Below are 17,572 nucleotides of genomic sequence, written 5' to 3' on the forward strand. Positions count from 1 at the left end.
TAGTCTGAGGATCAGTAAGGAAGGTTTTAGCTGGGGAGAAGACACCTGGCATGACATGAGTTCTGTAAGGTTTCAGCCACGGTGCAATGATCATCTGATCTGTCAGCTCTTCACTGTGACTATTTAAGAGACAATAGCAGCACTAGACCAGTGGTTCTCAACCTTTTTCCCCATCGTGACACACCTGACAGACCATGCTCGCTTGTGTGTCACACTGCTCATTACAATTCACGGCGAAAATAAAAAATAAAGGCCCAGTATAGTTTTTATTGTTAAGAATGACACAAGGGAAAGACAAGTACTCTGTCTGAACAGAAATTGCATAAATAATAACATCCCACACCAAATCAGCACCAATTTCCAGCACTCAAACAGTAACCATCTTACCTAAGAAAAGGCAACACTGAAAATATTGTATCAGGCCTTAAGTCACCAATACACCTCCTCTTAGGAAAACGGAACAAGCCAGACTGCTATAGAGCCCTACACAGAAACTACACGCCAGCAGAAAACCTCACCTGAATCACATGTGCTGACCCTCACCTAACAAAGAATAAAGAGACCATAAAGCGTAACTAGAAACATGCAGACAAAAACTGAATTGGAAACCACCACAAGCCAGAGTCTCTGTATGCAGTGTAACAAAGGAAAAAGAGGAACATCACCAGTTCTTATAAAACAAATCAAGAAATAAAAAATCAATAGCAGCAAAACCATACTAACAAAAAGAACAGATTTCAAAATAGCTGATGAATGTAATATCCAGTAATTAAAAACTCATATAAAGAATTTCTAGATACCAATAAAATATTTCATAATAGCAGACACAAAGACCCAATAATGAAAAATAATAAGGATACAAAAAAATGTTTTGCTCTGCATACCTGGGAACGTTTGATATCCAGATGCCCTGAGATTGTTTTGAATTAGCAGAAGGAAAGCTGGTTTGCTTGCAACTTTCTCCTCTCTCTCACACTGGTTCTCAATCACACATATATACACATGCTCTCTCACCTACAAAAGCTTTTAATTGCTCACATATACACGTGCTTTTTCTCTCTCACTTATGTAGGCTCTTAATTACACATTTACACACATGCTGTCTGTCTTTTCACACTTCACCCACAGGCTTTCAATCACACACATACATGCTCTCTTTCTCTCACACACAGACTCTCATTCACATACACACACACACACACATGCTCTCTCATCTACACCAGCTCTCAATCACACAGACACACATGCTCTCTCTCTTACTTATACATACAGGCTCTTAATCATACATACACATGATCTCTCTCACACACAAAGGATCTCAATCACACACGCATACTCTCTTTCAAACAGGTTTTCAATCATACACTTACATTCATGCTATCTCTCTCACACACAGGCTCCCAATCACAAACATACAAGTCCAGGCGCTGCTCACCACTTTCTCTTCTGGGCCGCGGGGGGGGGGGGGGGAGTGGGAAGAAGAGACCATGCTGGTGCCGCTGACTCCAGCTGTCCTGCCACGTTCCACCCAGCCTATCAGCATTTTAAGCCAGGGCGGAGGACCTATTTCGCTGGAGTAGTGGGAACAGCTGGGCCAGCGGGGGGACCGGGAAGTGTGGCAAAACACCTGCATGTGCTTGGTGAAACACTGGTTGAGAACTGCTGCACTAGACTACAGAAAGTTCAAATGTAAAAATGAATGAAATAACCAAATCTTCTGTTAAAGGGCTTCTCTTCTTTCTTAGAAGATAACCTCGACAGGGTACTAAGAATATAAGATTGTGCCACCCTAAGTAAACTTGATTATTAGCAGTTAATGGACTTCTCCTCCAAGAACTTATCCAAACCTTTTTTGAACCCAGTTACACTAACTGCACTAACCACATCCTCTGGCAACAAATTCCAGAGCTTTATTATGCGTTGAGTGAAAAAGAATTTTCTCCGATTAATCTTAAATGTGCTACTTGCTAACTTCATGGAATGCCCCCTAGTCCTTCTATTATTTGAAAGTGTAAATAACCGATTCACATATACTCATTCAAGACCTCTCATGATCTTAAAGACCTCTATCACATCCCCAGGGATAGTCTGAAAACGGATTACTCTCAAATTAAAGGATTAAATATATTAATGGCAAATACTGATTAGCATTTTGTGACATTATAATAGTATTAAGCCCGTGGTATCCAGTGCAAAGCATGCTAGACACCAAGAGTTGTATCTTTTATTATTCTTAGCATGGGGGTAACTATAGCAATTCCAAAATTAACCAATCACTATCAGCAGTCACTCCAAAGATAAAGCTGGTAGAAAGACATATCTAGAAACAGAGAGATTATAATAGCAGATAAGGGCTAGAATACCTATTTAGTCTACCCACTGGTGCTGTGCCATACAGCCCAGCTCATCTCTGGTTCTTCCTTGACCTATGGATCCCCTGTGTTTATTCTGCTTTCTTCAGTTCTATTACTCCTTTTGCCTCCATCACCTGCCTTGGAAGACCATTCCATGTATCCACCCCCGTCTCCATGAAGAAATATTTCCTGATGTTGCTCTTGAGTCTACCTTACTTGGGAGCCTCCTGTCATGACATAGATCTTCCTTTCGACTGAAAAAGGTTTACTTGTTATGCATTATGTATACGTCTGAGGCACCTGAACAAGCTCAGATCACTAACTGTCCCCTCTTGATAAAAAGGTTCATCAACTGATCCCAGATTACCTTCACTGATAACAACAGGGCCCATCCTCCAGCACAGAAATGAGAATTAGTGGGGTACAGAAAAAATTCCTTTCAAAATGTCTCACATTTAGAGGGCGTTAGATCAAGAATCAGGTGATTTCAGGGCATGGAAAATATTCTATTATTGATCTTTTTCTTGCTAGCACTCGTAAAGTGAGTGTTTAGTTCCGCTCAATTGCCTTGAGTTTTCAGTTGGATCACACCTTTATGGATGTGAATAAATCAGAATAAGCGGACCATTTTAACCTCACTAAATTGGGGGCTAGGTAACTCCGGTCCTTGCGAGTTACAAACAAGTCTGGTCTTCAGGATAACTAAAAAAAACCCACAAATAAACTGGGGTCTTAGACCAAATACATGCCAGTGTGTCTGAGGAATATTCATGGCAGATGTTCTGAGTTTCAAAACACCTGCAGCTTTCAAGACTAGCATTTCCTACCCCATCCTAAAACAGTCATTAAATAACCCGCTGCTGAACGACGCCATGTTCTGTGCGGAGATGAGGAAAACAAAATGCATTTATTTTGTTTTGCTGACAGGTCGAACTTCCCTGCTGGTATTTTCTAGGATGCTGGTCAGTTAGTTCCAAGAGGGGAAACATTCCTTTCACTCTCCACAATGTAAAACAACATGGGAATGGAAGAGAAAGAGAAAGCAAACCAAATCCTCACAAATTTAATCCAGGTTATTAATGTAAGAGGTGAAGCTTAATGAAGTATTGAGCCTGGAAAGAGAGCAGCAGCTCTGGAAAATTAACCAGTTATATTATGCCTTGAGTGAATCACTCATTCAAAAAGGTGGGTAATAAATCCAAATAAATACATATTTGAATAAGATTAAGGCGGCGGACGAAGTTTTAAGTCACATTTCTCGACCAGAAGCAAAGACAAAACAATAGAACCAAATCCAATTGTACATCAAGTGTCACTACAACCTTCTCACATTTGTTTGCCCAACCCGTGAACACCTTCATCTCCTCCAAAGGAGAATCCATTAGGACGTGTCCCCTCTGTCCCCTGCATTTAGCCCACAAACTTTTAGGAAGACTTCAGTTATCATTTTGGGAGCAGCAGCAACAAGATAGCCGATGACAGGTCAGCCTTTTCGTCAGATTCTCTCCTAACCCTACAGACTTTCAGAGAAAATGTACATCATGGTCCCCCAAGACAGATGTTTCATATGGCGCCATGTAAAACTGAGAAACAACTTTTTTTTGCTTAATTAAACAGGCAAATCTCCAGGTTTCCAAACGGTAGAAAGCAACTGACATGCATCCCCACAAAAAGTTACGAAAAAGCAAAATATTAATCAAAAATCCATAGAAGCTAAAAAGAAAGAACTAAAATCCTGGTCACTGAAACAGGATGGGAGAGTTATTACCCTCCATCGCTCTCCATCAGTCACACAGGGTGAATCTTAAAGATCCAGGCTTGAAAGGGAAGTCCATATCATGGCCAGACTACTGAAGTACCTTTCTATAACCAGCAGAGGAGATGAGGGGTTGGGGGCCATGCAATCCACAGCTATCTTCCCTTTCCTGGGGGTCTCAAGCGCCCGGATATTACCCCTCAGGATTCCACTCCGCAATAGCGCTAAACCAACGGTGCCTAACTCGAGTCCTCAAGGGCCACAAACAGTCAAGCAGGAGAAACATTTGCATAGAGTGGAGGCATGCATATCCCATGCATATTCATTAGGGATATCCTGAAAACCAGCCTTGCTTGTGACTCTTGAGGACTGAAGTTGGCTGGCCCTTGCAATAAGGCAATTGCCAGAGCTCCGAGCAGTGAGCACTTTCTGATCCAGCACTGTACAACAGGTAATACATTTTCTCACCTGTTTGTGGGAGAGAAAGTTATTTTTATTCCGGCTGGTGTCCAACAATCCTCCACGTCTGCCCAAGGCAGCCAAGTCTTGCATAATCGAGTTAAGAGCTTCCTCTTCATCTGCAATAGAAGAAATAAGAGAATGACTTAATCAGGTGACCTACTTTAAACACCACATGGCCTGCCCAAGGTGAAGTCATGCAAAAATGGAACTACCCCGCACACCTCAAGGTTAATATTTATAGAAGGAACATTCCATTCATTAACCTTAACACTTTTAAAAGAATGCAGGTTCTCCCATGTCTTTCTGCTTCTAGTGCCACAACATGCTACAGATGCCGTGTTTAGAAACATTTTGCAGCTCCCCTGTGAGGAAAGGCTAAAGAGGTTAGGGCTGTTCAGCTTGGAGAAGAGACGGCTGAGGGGGGATATGATAGAGGTCTTTAAAATCATGAGAGGTCTAGAATGGGTAGATGTGAATCTGTTATTTACTCTTTCAGATAATAGACTAGGGGGGCACTCCATGAAGTTAGCATGTGGCACATTTAAAACTAATCGGAGAAAATTCTTTTTTACTCAATGCACAATTAAACTCTGGAATTTGTTGCCAGAGGATGTGGTTAGTGCAGTTAGTGTAGCTGGGTTTATAAAAAGGATTGGATAAGTTCTTGGAGGAGAAGTCCATTACCTGGTATTAATTAAGTTGAATTAGAAAATAGCCACTGCTATTACTAGCAACAGTAACATGGGATAGACTTAGTTTTAGGGTACTTGCCAGGTTCTTATGGCCACTGTTGGAAACAGGATACTGGGCTTGATGGACCCTTGGTCTGACCCAGTATGACATGTTCTTATGAATTTGTAGCAGTTCGGCTTGTTCTGTTTGCCCATTAGGTGATGAATTAGTGTTCTAGGGCTTAGTGTAATGCTTGCTAGGGATGTGCATTCGTTTCATTCATTTAATTCGTTTCATATTACATGCTTGTATAGGAAACGGATGAAACGTATGAAACAAATGCACATCCCTAATGCTTGCCTTTGCTGCCTTTTTGTAGATAAGGTAGCTGCTGTTTAAGTCCTGAGAGTTACTGCTGTTATAGTATGGTATGGCTTTTTTTTTTTTTTTTTTTTTTTTAATGATTTGTTTTACTTTATAAAATGGCTAGTATTGGAAGGAGTTTGTTTTGTTGTCACTGAGATGGCACCAGAATTTGAATATATATTTTTTGTATGTCCTAGTGCTGTTCTGCACCTATTGCAAATCTTAAGTTCTTAAGATGATTATTATGATACTTGCTGTTTTATTGTAGCTGATATTCTCTGCATTTTTGGAAAGAGGATTCGTAAAAGAACACATTGATATTTGTTTTATTTATGTGATTGGATCTGATATTTCAGTTAAGCGTTTTTGTTTACTTTTTACATAATGTACAGCCTCTCAACCTTCAAGAAAAGACTCAAGACCTGGCTGTTCATGCAGGCTTTTCCTAACTCCAATATTATTTAACTCCTAACAAACAACAAACAACACACATCACCATCAATATCACTATTAGCTACCTCTTACAATGTAATTATATGTAATTAGCTGGTTTTCCTTTTCCTTTCTCCTTCTCATTCCAAGTTCTATTTTTCCTTGTTACATGTAACTGCTTTTTCCGCACTATTGTTCAAGTTTAAGTTTATTTTGCACTCCTGTTTCATGTGAACCAGCATGATGGGACTATTGTCTTGAATGTTGGTATATAAAAAACTTAAATAAATAAATAAATAAATAAATAAATATAAAATGCAATAAATATAAAATAAATTAATAAAGATTAATAAGGTATTTTTAATGTTAATAAGTGCTTTAAATAATGGACTTAAATATTTTAAAGCATCAATCATGATGAAACTACTTAGAAATCCACTGTCAGGTGCATGTTAAGGTATTATTTATCCAGAAGAGTACAACTAGTAGGGTCTAGACCCGTATGTCAACTATCCACCCATGCTAAACTTGTCCGTCCCCCCCCCCCCCCCCCCCCCCCCCAAAAAAAAAAAACACAACCCGTCATTTCTGGTACGCCACTGACAAGTACGAGACTGGATAGCTTAGGAGGATGGTCACAGCATAACAGAGCCTTTTACCTCTAGGCCACCAGTTGAAACCTCATTGCAGGTGGTTACCCTAAGTAACATGAGCCAATGGTCTCCATCCAATTCCCTGGGACATCGAAGAAACATTCACACTGCAGCTCCTGTCAGATTCCTATGAATCTGTGAATTCTGCTGCATGCTTTACCACTGAAATGTGACAAGGGCATGAGGCAAGACAGCAAGGCTTTGCCAACTGCTAAAGCACAATCTTAGGGGTAAATTTTCAAAAGCATTTACATTTATGCATGTACACGGGCTTTTAGAAAACTGCACCAGGAGGTGCATACATAAAAGTCCACATGGAAACAATTTTGTGCGTATTTTTACGTGTACTGCAAAGACGAGGTCCTAGGGCAGAGAAATCATTAAGATGTGTACTTCAGATTTTTGAAAGTGTGCATGTAAATGTTTGCAGGTGTGAATGCGTGTGCCTAGGCCATGCTAAGGTAAGCACGCTCCCACTAATGTTCAAAGCTGACTTGCACACAGGCTGTCATAAAATTTCTCTCTTAATTAACAGCACCTTTAAATGCGCTGGCAATAAAATAGTAGTGACCTGGATCTCTCAAATTCAAAAGTTAGACCTCTTCTAAAATGGAGATTCCTCTGAACAGAGCCCCAATCACAAAAGGGAGCCGTCTAAGCATGATATGACATAGGCATGTGGTCTGAAACATAGGTACTCAATGGTAACAATACATGCTTGGGCCCCGGCACCTGCCCACAGCACCACATATGCTGACACAGGCACCTCTTGCGACAACGCGCGCCATCCTGCAGGTGTTTCTATCATGGCCTGGCCAATCCAGTTACACCTTCTTCTGAGACAGTGGAGGTAGAATGAGCATACACTGTAACAGGCTCATATCTGTATAATATATCTGAACGATAACATTCTGAAGCCTCGGAGAGTGGTTTTCAACCTTTCATGACTACTATACCTCTATGCAGAGTTTGAGGTGTCTTGTGTGCCCCTCAGGGTCACATTCAAAGCAAATATTGTTATTTGCATTTCAGTGATGATATCTGGGTCTGCTTTTAGCTTTGGTTCGATACGTAGGGAAGGTAAGGTTGCCAAATTTTCCACCACCGGAAAAAAAATGGCCACATGACCCGCCCTGCCACTCTGACATCACATTATTAGCTGCTTTGGGTGAATTTAACGTTCAGAAAAGTGGGCAACAAATCCAAATAGATAAAATAAATTAACAGATTTATTGCCTTACCACTAAAAGTTTTCATGGCGAAGAACATCAAGAAATTAAATACTGCATAACAATAAAGTCCATCAAGAAGCTCTTACATTTTAAGCCGAAAATAAAAATCATTTTACACTGCCTGCAGCTTTTGTCTCTTGCTCCCTTCTCCATGCGCTTTCAGGCTCTGCTCTGGACTCTTTCCCTCATACAGGAAGCTGGCTTCCTGAGCTTGCCTCCCCCTCGTAGGCTGCAGAAAAGCTTTCCTGCTTCCTGCCCATGCTTTCCCCACCTCCTCTGCCTCATACACTGCATTACCAGTACCAGCTTGCCGCCCAGACTCCTCTCCTACTGCCTGAAGCTGCTCCCTCCTGTGGGGGAGGGGTGGGGAACAAGGCCCAGCCTGCATCTGCCTTTAGGGCAGTGCTGTCTCTTTCTGTGTGGCCTTGGGGGCTGGAGAGACAAGCTCAGTCCGGACACCGCGGTTAGATTAGCAGCTGCCCAGGTCCATCTGGCATGCGAAGTGCATCTTTGGAATGCGCTGGTTGGAGAGAGAGCAGCTGCAATATCAGCTTTTTTCACTAGGCGTCACCAGCGGGCACAGGAAAGGAGTCAGCGTGTACCACCCAGGCCCCACCTCCTGCTAACAGGGGTGGAGCCACCACAAGGGCCTAGAAGAGGAGTAGGTGCAGACTCCTTCCCTGTTCCTGCCCACCTGCAGCCGGTGCCTTCTAAAAAAGCCTGCAGGCCAATGCAGAAAGGTGAGTTCAGATGAGCGCTCAGCCTAACCTTCATTCAAAGGCACATTTGTGAGCGTAAACTTTACTGCCGATGCAGCTTGGACGCATTTTGGACGTGCATCCATAAATCCCGAAGCAAAATGGGGGGTTAGCGCGTCCAATCGAGCGCCTAGGTAATAGCGCTCATCACATGTAAATTCATGTTGCGTCTAGCACCGATTCACCCCAATGCAAAACAAAAAAAAAAAAAAATGGGCGCCAGAAGTGCACAGTTTAACCTGCAAAAATTAACGCCTGCCCGGAGCAGGAATTAATTCTTGAGGAGTCCAAAACAATTACAGAAAAGCAGAAAATGCTGCTTTTCTGTTCTTTTTTTCTGTTCCTTTTTTTGGAACCAAAATAAGAGAATTAAAAAAAAAAAAGTGTGCCGGCGGGGGTCGAAGGTGGAGATGAAAAGAAGAAATTGAATTACATTGAACAGCAATGGATTTTCAAACTAAATACGGTAGTACCAAAAGGATTAAATGAAGAAGTGGAGTGGGCGAGTCTAATTTGAGATAGAAAGTGACCGGATATGTGTCTACTTTGGACGAGCGGCCCTTTAATTTTGAGACAACCAATCACCAGTTGTTTGGTGAATATGACGTAGTACGCAAACACGTATCCACACCATTGGATGATTTGAGATCTGCTGACTAGCTTTTAAAGCACAGAGAAGACGCTAAGAAACAACGCCGCCACTAGGAGCTTGTAAGCCTGAGAGAGAGAACGGACAACTGGAATAGAGAGCCATGATGGATTAACGGATTAACAGAGGAACAAATGAAAATAAGAATGGACACACTCCCCTGACGAAGGAAGAACGAAACGCAGCTATGTCGGGAGATAAGTCGTTAGTAGTTATATCGAAGCAATGGCAGTCTAATATTAAGAACTCGGCGTTCATGAAATCCTTTTTAGGGTTGATTAAGACAGAGGGCGTATAAACAGCATGTATTGAAATACAACTTTCCACGAGCATAGGGATATAAGCATTTAGTCGCTTTACAAAAATTGAAAGAAAAAACATAAGTGACAATATCTTATCTATGCATAGTGGAGAGCATGATTTTTATAAGAAAAGTGTTTGATAAAAATTGTTATATTCAAAAAATATTTTTCACACGATAAATAATATAACACACAAAAAAAGGGGGAAGGAGGCAAGTTAATGATTATATCATACGAACAGGCGCAAGGCCGTGGAGGCATGCACTAGAAATATGAAACTTACCTCTTTCTCCAATATATATATATTTTTAAATGACATCAAAATTAAAAAGATAGTTTATTTAGAATATTTTTGGTTGATGAGAGCACGGGATTTTGGGAAGATATTTAAATTGCTAACATCTCTCTCTCTCTCTCTATATATATATATATTTTTTTTTTTTTACCTTTGTTGTCTGATCTTTGTATTTTTCTAATCAGTTGGTCCTGGTCTCTCTTTCCCATTTTTTCCCTTGTCGCTCATTTCCTAATTCCTCTTCAGTGTCTTTTCTACTACTGTCTTCTTCCCTTCCACACACACACACACATATATACATAAATGCTTTCTCTCACAGACTCCCTCACACATTCAGGCTCTCACTCTCATATGCTCTCCCCCCCCCCCCCAGCTCACATTCTCTGCAGACACACATACAAGCTCTCACTTTCTCACCCCTTCCCAGGCTTATATTCTTATGCACACACAGACGCACATCCAGGCACCAATTCTCATCCACACACACAAACCCATTCTCCCATTCTCACCCACACATACACACATTTAAGGTCCCATTCTCACCCACACATACACACTTTCAAGCACCCATTCTTACCCACATATTCAAGCTTCCATTCTCACCCACACACACAAACCCAGGCTCCCATTCTCACCCATATATATACACATTCAAGCTTCAATCCTCACCCACATATTCAAGCTTCCATTCTCACCCACATATTCAAGCTTCCATTCTCACCCACACACACAAACCCAGGCTCCCATTCTCACCCATATATACACACATTCAAGCTTCCATCCTCACCCATATATACACACATTCAAGCTTCCAACCTCACCCACATATTCAAGCTTCCAACCTCACCCACATATTCAAGCTTCCATTATCACCCGCACACATTCAAGACTCCATTCTCACTCCCATACACACCCAGGGTCCGATTTTCACCCACACACACACAAGGCTCCCATTCTCATCCTCACATACACATTCAAGCCTGTGCCCAGTTTCCGCTTCCTCCCCCTAGAGCAGGAAGATCAGCTGCCTCTCCTGCTGCCACTGGCCTCCTGCTATCTTCGGGCCGTATGGCCGACCGATCTTCCTGTTTGGGGGGGGGGAGGAGAGCGGAAGCACCGCGCACAGTTTCCGCTTCCTCCCCCCAGAGCAGGAAGATCAGCTGGCCTCTCCTGCTGCCACTGGCCTCCTGCTATCTTCGAGCCATACGGCCGACCGATCTTCCTGCTGGGGGGGGGGAGCGGAAGCTGTGCGCGACGCTTCCGCTCTTCTTCCCCCCCCAACAGGAAGATAGGTCGGCTGTACGCAGGAGGCCAGTGGCAGCAGGAGAGGCAGCTGATCTTCCTGCTCTGGGGGGAGGAAGCGGAAACTGTGCGCGGCGCTTCCGCTCTCCTCCCCCCCCCAAACAGGAAGATCGGTCGGCCATATGGTTGTAGGACCGCTTTCCCACGTGTGCCGTGATGGCGTGCCAAGCATGGGTTCTCCTCTTCACTGTTGCGGGGATGGGATCCCGCGACAGCCTTGCAGTTCTGGTGTCAGTTGGGTGGGCCTGGGTCTAAATTGGGTGGGCAGCTGCCCACCCAGGCCCACCCGTGGCTACGCCACTGCCTGATACACAAGGGATTTCTACCCATAAAGATTCAATTTTGTATTTAGTCTCATGCAGGATGTTTATCCTGTTGGAGTCTATGCCATCCCGGACATAAAGCGCCACACCTCCTCCCGACTGCTCCTCTCTGTCATTGCGATATAATTTGTACCCCGGTATAGCACTGTCCCATTGGTTATCCTCTTTCCACCATGTCTCTGAGATGCCAATTAAGTCTATGTCATCATTTACTGCTATACATTCTAATTATCCCATCTTACTTCTTAGACTTCTGGCATTAGCATACAAACATTTCAAAGTTTGTTTTTTGTTTGTATTTTTATTCTGCTTTTTAATTGATAGGGATAAGTTAGAATTTTTTAGCTCAGGTGAGTTTTTAGTTACAGGCACTTGGACTACTTTTCTAATTATTGGAACCTCACTGTCGGGATGCCCTAATTCTAATGCATCATTAGTATCCTTTAAAGATACATCTCTCCGAACCATGCGCTGCTGAGCAACTGTCGGCTTTCCCCTTTGTTCTAGTTTAAAAGCTGCTCTATCTCCTTTTTAAAGGTTAGCGCCAGCAGTCTGGTTCCACCCTGGTTAAGGTGGAGCCCATCCCTTCGGAAGAGACTCCCCCTTCCCCAAAAGGTTCCCCAGTTCCTAACAAAACTGAATCCCTCTTCCTTGCACCATCGTCTCATCCATCGTCTCATCTCAACGTTTTCAGAGTGCTCCAGGCTGTCGGGCTGGGGAGACAGAGTGGGGGGAGTCCCAGCCGGACTGGAGACCAGTGGAGTTGGCAAAAGACTGACATTTAACATCGGCTGGTTTTCTCGCCTGCAGCCGCTGGCCTCCCTTTAAAAATTAAAAAACGACCAGGTTGGCCAAATACCAGCCAGTTGGTAATCTTAAGAGAGGCTCATCCTATCGTAGTTTGCTAGTTGTGCATATCTCCCCCCAATCCCTTTTAACTTCTGAACAGCTAACTCTAGTTTAACCGAACAAGCAGGCCAACGCAACATCGGCACGTGTTAAAGGGGAGCTCGTGATTAAGGGCCTGCCCCCATAATGTGCGCCGATCCACCTCCCCGGGGCCCCCAATGCAAAATGCAAATGGGCTGCCAGCTAAAAACGAGGCGCTAGGGGAAACTGCGCGCCACAAGCGCTTCCTCGGCAGCGGGTGCCCGGGAGAGGTGGCTGTCAGCCACTTAGGAAAATGGATGCTGAATTTTAGAGCATCCCTTTTCCTAATCTGTGCACAGCCACAGGTTAGGAAAATTAACGCCCGGTAATTGAATGTCCTTTTTCCTAACCTGACCACCGGCACCCTTTTAAAAAATTTTTTTTTATTTTTCGGGTCATTCTAATTTTTTAAATTCCTCCGACTTAATATCACCACAATATTAAGGAGGAAACACAGAAATGTATATTTTTTGGGATCCTCCAAAATTAACACCTGCTCTGGGCAGGCGTTAATTTTGGCGAGTAAAAATCTGCATGTCAGGTGCACATTTTTTTTTTTTTGGCATCGGGGGAATAGATAATAGCCTCATCAACATGCATTTGCAAGTTTTGGACGTGCTAACCCCCATTTTGCATTGGGGTTAGGGATGCGCGTCCAATCTCGGGTTGATCCGTGCGCTGCAGCCAGCGCATGTTATTGCCTCGGCCTGAAAGTGAGCTTCGATGTTTGTTTTTTTTTTGTTCAAGCTCAGTCATTTTTAATCAGGATGGTGGTGCAAAAAAATTAGAACTGTTTCTGTATCTTTAAGCCACATTTCTTGGTCTCTGATTACACCTCAGTACTTGGTGATCTTCTCTCTCCATACATAGTACAGAATAGTTGCTTAGACTGATCACTAAAGCGATTGATAAATGCTATTAAATAAATAGTGCTGACACTTATATTAGCAGTGCTGTTTTTGTTGGTTTTCTAGCATGAATAATTATACTCTATGATTTATGCAAAGAATATATGTAAGAATGACTAATTGCAAATGTAAAAAAATTGGCAGTCAGAATGAGACCAGAGCTAGAGGGTGGAGCTTGTCTGCCCCCACCCCCCCCAACCAAAAAAGCTTTTCGCTGCCCCTGATTAAAGGTGACCTTGGGACTCCTTAGGGAGGATTGTAAGGGGTTACATGTGAAAACCGATTTTCGCCCTAATTCAGAAGTTTCCAATAATGTGTCGCTGACAAAAGCAGCTACCTTCCAGGCGTGGAAGGAGAAGAGAGAGAAAAATAAAGAAAAAAATAACTAAACTAAAAAAAATAGACAAAAATAAAGACAAAAAAAAATCACTCCAAAGTACACTCTCATATTTACCCAGAAAAAATTAGTCATTTTTCCTACTTTCTCTTGTTTTTTGGGGGTTCTTTTTCATAATAAACCCTTATAAATTCCCAGAAAAATAAAAACTGAAAATGTCCCTGTCCAGACCGTAGTGGGATATAAAGGAATGGATTGATGACCAAGCCGTCTTTGCATAAATCTTCAATGGAAGCTGCCCTGAGATGAGCGACTGAAGTCACCAGAGTTCTCACTTGATGAGCCTTGACCCAGTCTGTAATCTGTAAGCCATCTAGAGTGTAACAGTACCCCTTATAGCCCACTATTCAATTTCACAAAGTTTGTTTGGCAACTGCTCTTCCAAATCTATTGAAATCAAATGACAAACAGCTGAGAAGCTTGATGGTAAGGTTGCGTCCTTTTTAGGTACTGCGCCAGTACTCTCTTATAGTCCAGTAAGTAAAGAGCCCACCTCCTTTTTGTGTGAATGTGGTCTTGGGAAGAATGTCTGCAGCACAATAGCTTGGTTAATGCGTAATGCAAACACCACTTTCGGAAGGAATGTAGGGTGAATCTGCAGACCAATCCTGCTGAGCATAAACTGAAAGCATGGTGAATATGGAACCAAAGCCTGCGGTTCACTCACTCTTCCAACCCAAGTGATAGCAATAAGAAACAACACGTTCCAAGTAAAACTTTGAGATCCATATTCAGCGCATTAGTCTGGCTACGTTGAGCACATAAGCCAGACAAATGCCAGACTTTAAAAATATCACCAATCTGACTGCCGCGAATTTAGCTGGAAAAGTCGGGATGGGGCAGGGCTAGTTATCTGGCTAACTTTAGCAGAATAAACATTGATTTTCAGTGTTATTTGGCTAATGTAGCTGGATAACTTTAGGAAGCCAAAAAGCAGTCCTAAAATTAGCCAGATAAATGTATCTGGCACACTTTAAGATACATGGGTATATTCAGCAGTGCACCTGCGTGAGAGGTTTGAAGGGAGGTTTCGTGAATTAAGCTAGGACTCCACTGAGATCTCAAGGCATTGGAATACCACAGATCTGTCTTGAACTTTGGTATTAAAGGGTGGAAAAAGATTTGAGCCCCTTCCTATTGTCCACTGAGTTGAACAGGTCAGTTATTAACATAGATCCATTATTGACATGTCCCAGTGATGGAAGAGGCCATTCATGACATCTTGATCCAAGAACCATTGGTGTTGTAGAACTTTATTAAGAGAGTCTGCCAGTGTATTCTGGACTCCATGAAAACAAATCACTGTGATGACCGGCCCATGACCAGATTCAGAGGGCATCCAAGCCCGTTCCTCCTTGCTTGTTCACACAGAATATGACTACCTGGTTGTCTGTCTGGGTCAAAATTCTCTTTCTTGAGAAAAAGTGAGAGAAAACCTGTACACAGGTTCATAGCTCCAGAAGTTTTTTTGCATGTGACTCTCAAAAGGAAGCATTTTGTACTGATAGTGCAAGTTCACCTTAAATCAGAGGAACTGCCAGTAGGTAGGGTGAATGGGAATGTGTGCATAATCATCCTTCAGGTCCATACAGCACATCCAATTCCTCTGTTGGATGAAGGGAAGAATCATCTGGAGGGAGTTAATCTTGAACCTTTCTCAAAGCAACAACCTGTTCAGCCTCCATAAGTGCAAGATAGGCCTCAATCGCTCTGACATCTTGGGGATTAGAAACCACAAGGAAGAGACTTTCTGGCCACATTCCTGAGAAGGTACCCGCTTCATTGTCTTCTGTTGAAGGAGAGATGCTACTTCCAGTTGCAGATGAACATATTGAGAGGTATCAGAACTGAAAATTGGTATCCATTGAACCAGAGGAAGGCGAGAAAAGCGCAAGTGGTAGCCTTATTCCACAATTTTCAGTACTTACCTTCCTTGGTGATGCAGATCCATTCTTAAAGAAAGGACTGGACCTTTCCCCCACTGGAGGAAGCAGTGAAGTGGGCTTCAAAGATGTCAAAAGCTTGTTCCAGGCTTAGGTTGCTGAATCTTCAGTTGACGCCTCTTCCTCTAGAGGACAGCTATTGCTGCTGGATAGCAGGAGGAACCTGATGACATTGAAATGGGTTGATGGGATTTCTTGAAAAGAACAGACATTTGTAGGAAAAGTGCTGATGACAGGTTAGGGCTGGATGATCCCCTGCCACTGTGGAAAGGGATTGTAGAGCAGATTGATGCTCTTTAATCAAAGCCACCGTTTCATGCATTTTTTCTAAAAACAAGTTCTCCACCTTACAGGAAACATCTGCTAGATGATCATGTGCATCTTCTCAAAGCCTACTTGCTCACAACCACACAGGCCTCATTTCTATGAAAGCTACTGAGATTCTGGCCGCAGTGTCAAAAGCTTCATATATGAAATGGATTAGGTGCTGCTCGTACACTTCAACATCCTCCATGCCTCATTGGAACTCTGCCTCTCAGGGTTCTGATGAGTCTACCAAAGGCTTCAGCTTTCGCACACATTTGTATGAATATTGTATCATGGACAAATGATAACCAGCAATCTAAGCACTAAGCATGGATTCTTGGAAGACTTTCTCCCCAAACATATCCAACATCCTTGGATCCTTCCCAGAAAGCATGTTAGACTAATCCTGGATGAGCTTTATTCACATCAACTCTGACTCCACCACTATAGAGTGGTGTGGTAGCTGATCTACACCAAAAGATTACCCAAAGATACAATATCAGAGCCGCCACATCATCATTTACAGATTCTGGAGGAGATTATGCACTGGAATGGATGTAGAGACCACAGGAAGTTAAAGGAATTGCAATAACCTGAACACATCCATTCTCAGGTTCTGCTGTTTCTGAACACAGATAGACTGTGTCTTCACTAGTTTATCCACATAACATGAGTAGCTAATATCTTCCAGAGGAGATGTATTATGAGGCAAGTATGGCACTGACGTTTAGCAGGAATTTGTTTAGTAGTATATTATGTTTTATTATATTGTATTTTTTATTGTTAATTTCAAGTATGTATGCTATGTATTTTAAATGTAATCTGCTAAGCACGATTGGTTGGATCTGAAGGTATCTCCTTTGAATCCTCACTTCCTGATCTTGGAGGGAGGTTGAAGAGAGTTCTGTTGATTTGAGGGGGAAATGTCCAGTAGGAACTCTGAATGCATTGAACCCCTCCTAGGAGGGGAGTGGGGAGGGGGCATAGTTGCCTCATTCAGACAGGGCCTTTTTCCCACTACTGGAAGCCCCTGAGATGAGGTATGAAACTTTGGTGGACTCAGCCATTTTCCTATGTTGGAAAAGTTTCCTCTCCATCCTGAACAAGAGAGGTTGCCATTTCCTTCGGTCTACAGGATTGATGAAGGCAAAGAAATTCTTCATTATCTCCAACAGCTGGGCTCCCTCTGGAGCACTGGAGCTGAAGGAGAAACATCTGTTCAGAAACCCAGATTGGTTCATCCTCCCTAAGGCCAGCTAACACTAGCAGTGCTGCATAGGAACTTGAAGCCACTGCCACGGGGTTTGCCACTGCAGAAGTAGTGGGTTATGACACAGTTTGCATCAAGTTGGACCGATGCCTCTTGCTGACCGGCTCTGTGTCTAATCACCAGCAAAACTATACTCGGTGCCATTGCCTTGCCTTCCACAGAAGCAGGTCTCTTTTGCTTCCGTGCCAAGGTGCTCTGCTCTGAAGAAATTGAGAGAGCTTTAGCACCCCAAGCCGAGGGTATTGACTGTGACCTGGCACCA

At 42.9% G+C, this 17,572-nt stretch overlaps 1 protein-coding gene across 3 annotated transcripts in view; it reads right to left on the minus strand.

The window, feature by feature from the left end:
* The window catches only part of LOC115084066 (mitogen-activated protein kinase kinase kinase 3-like), a 265,505-nt gene that overhangs the window by 117,502 nt on the left and 130,431 nt on the right, over nt 1–17,572 (minus strand). For all 3 annotated transcript variants that reach the window (XM_029588374.1, XM_029588373.1, XM_029588375.1), the window contains one exon: nt 4,579–4,688. In XM_029588374.1, coding sequence (XP_029444234.1) covers nt 4,579–4,688 — 110 coding nt within the window. The remainder of the gene's footprint in view (nt 1–4,578; nt 4,689–17,572) is intronic.

This window comes from Rhinatrema bivittatum, chromosome 2 (assembly GCF_901001135.1).
Source record: "Rhinatrema bivittatum chromosome 2, aRhiBiv1.1, whole genome shotgun sequence".
Taxonomy (NCBI): Eukaryota; Metazoa; Chordata; class Amphibia; order Gymnophiona; family Rhinatrematidae; genus Rhinatrema; species Rhinatrema bivittatum.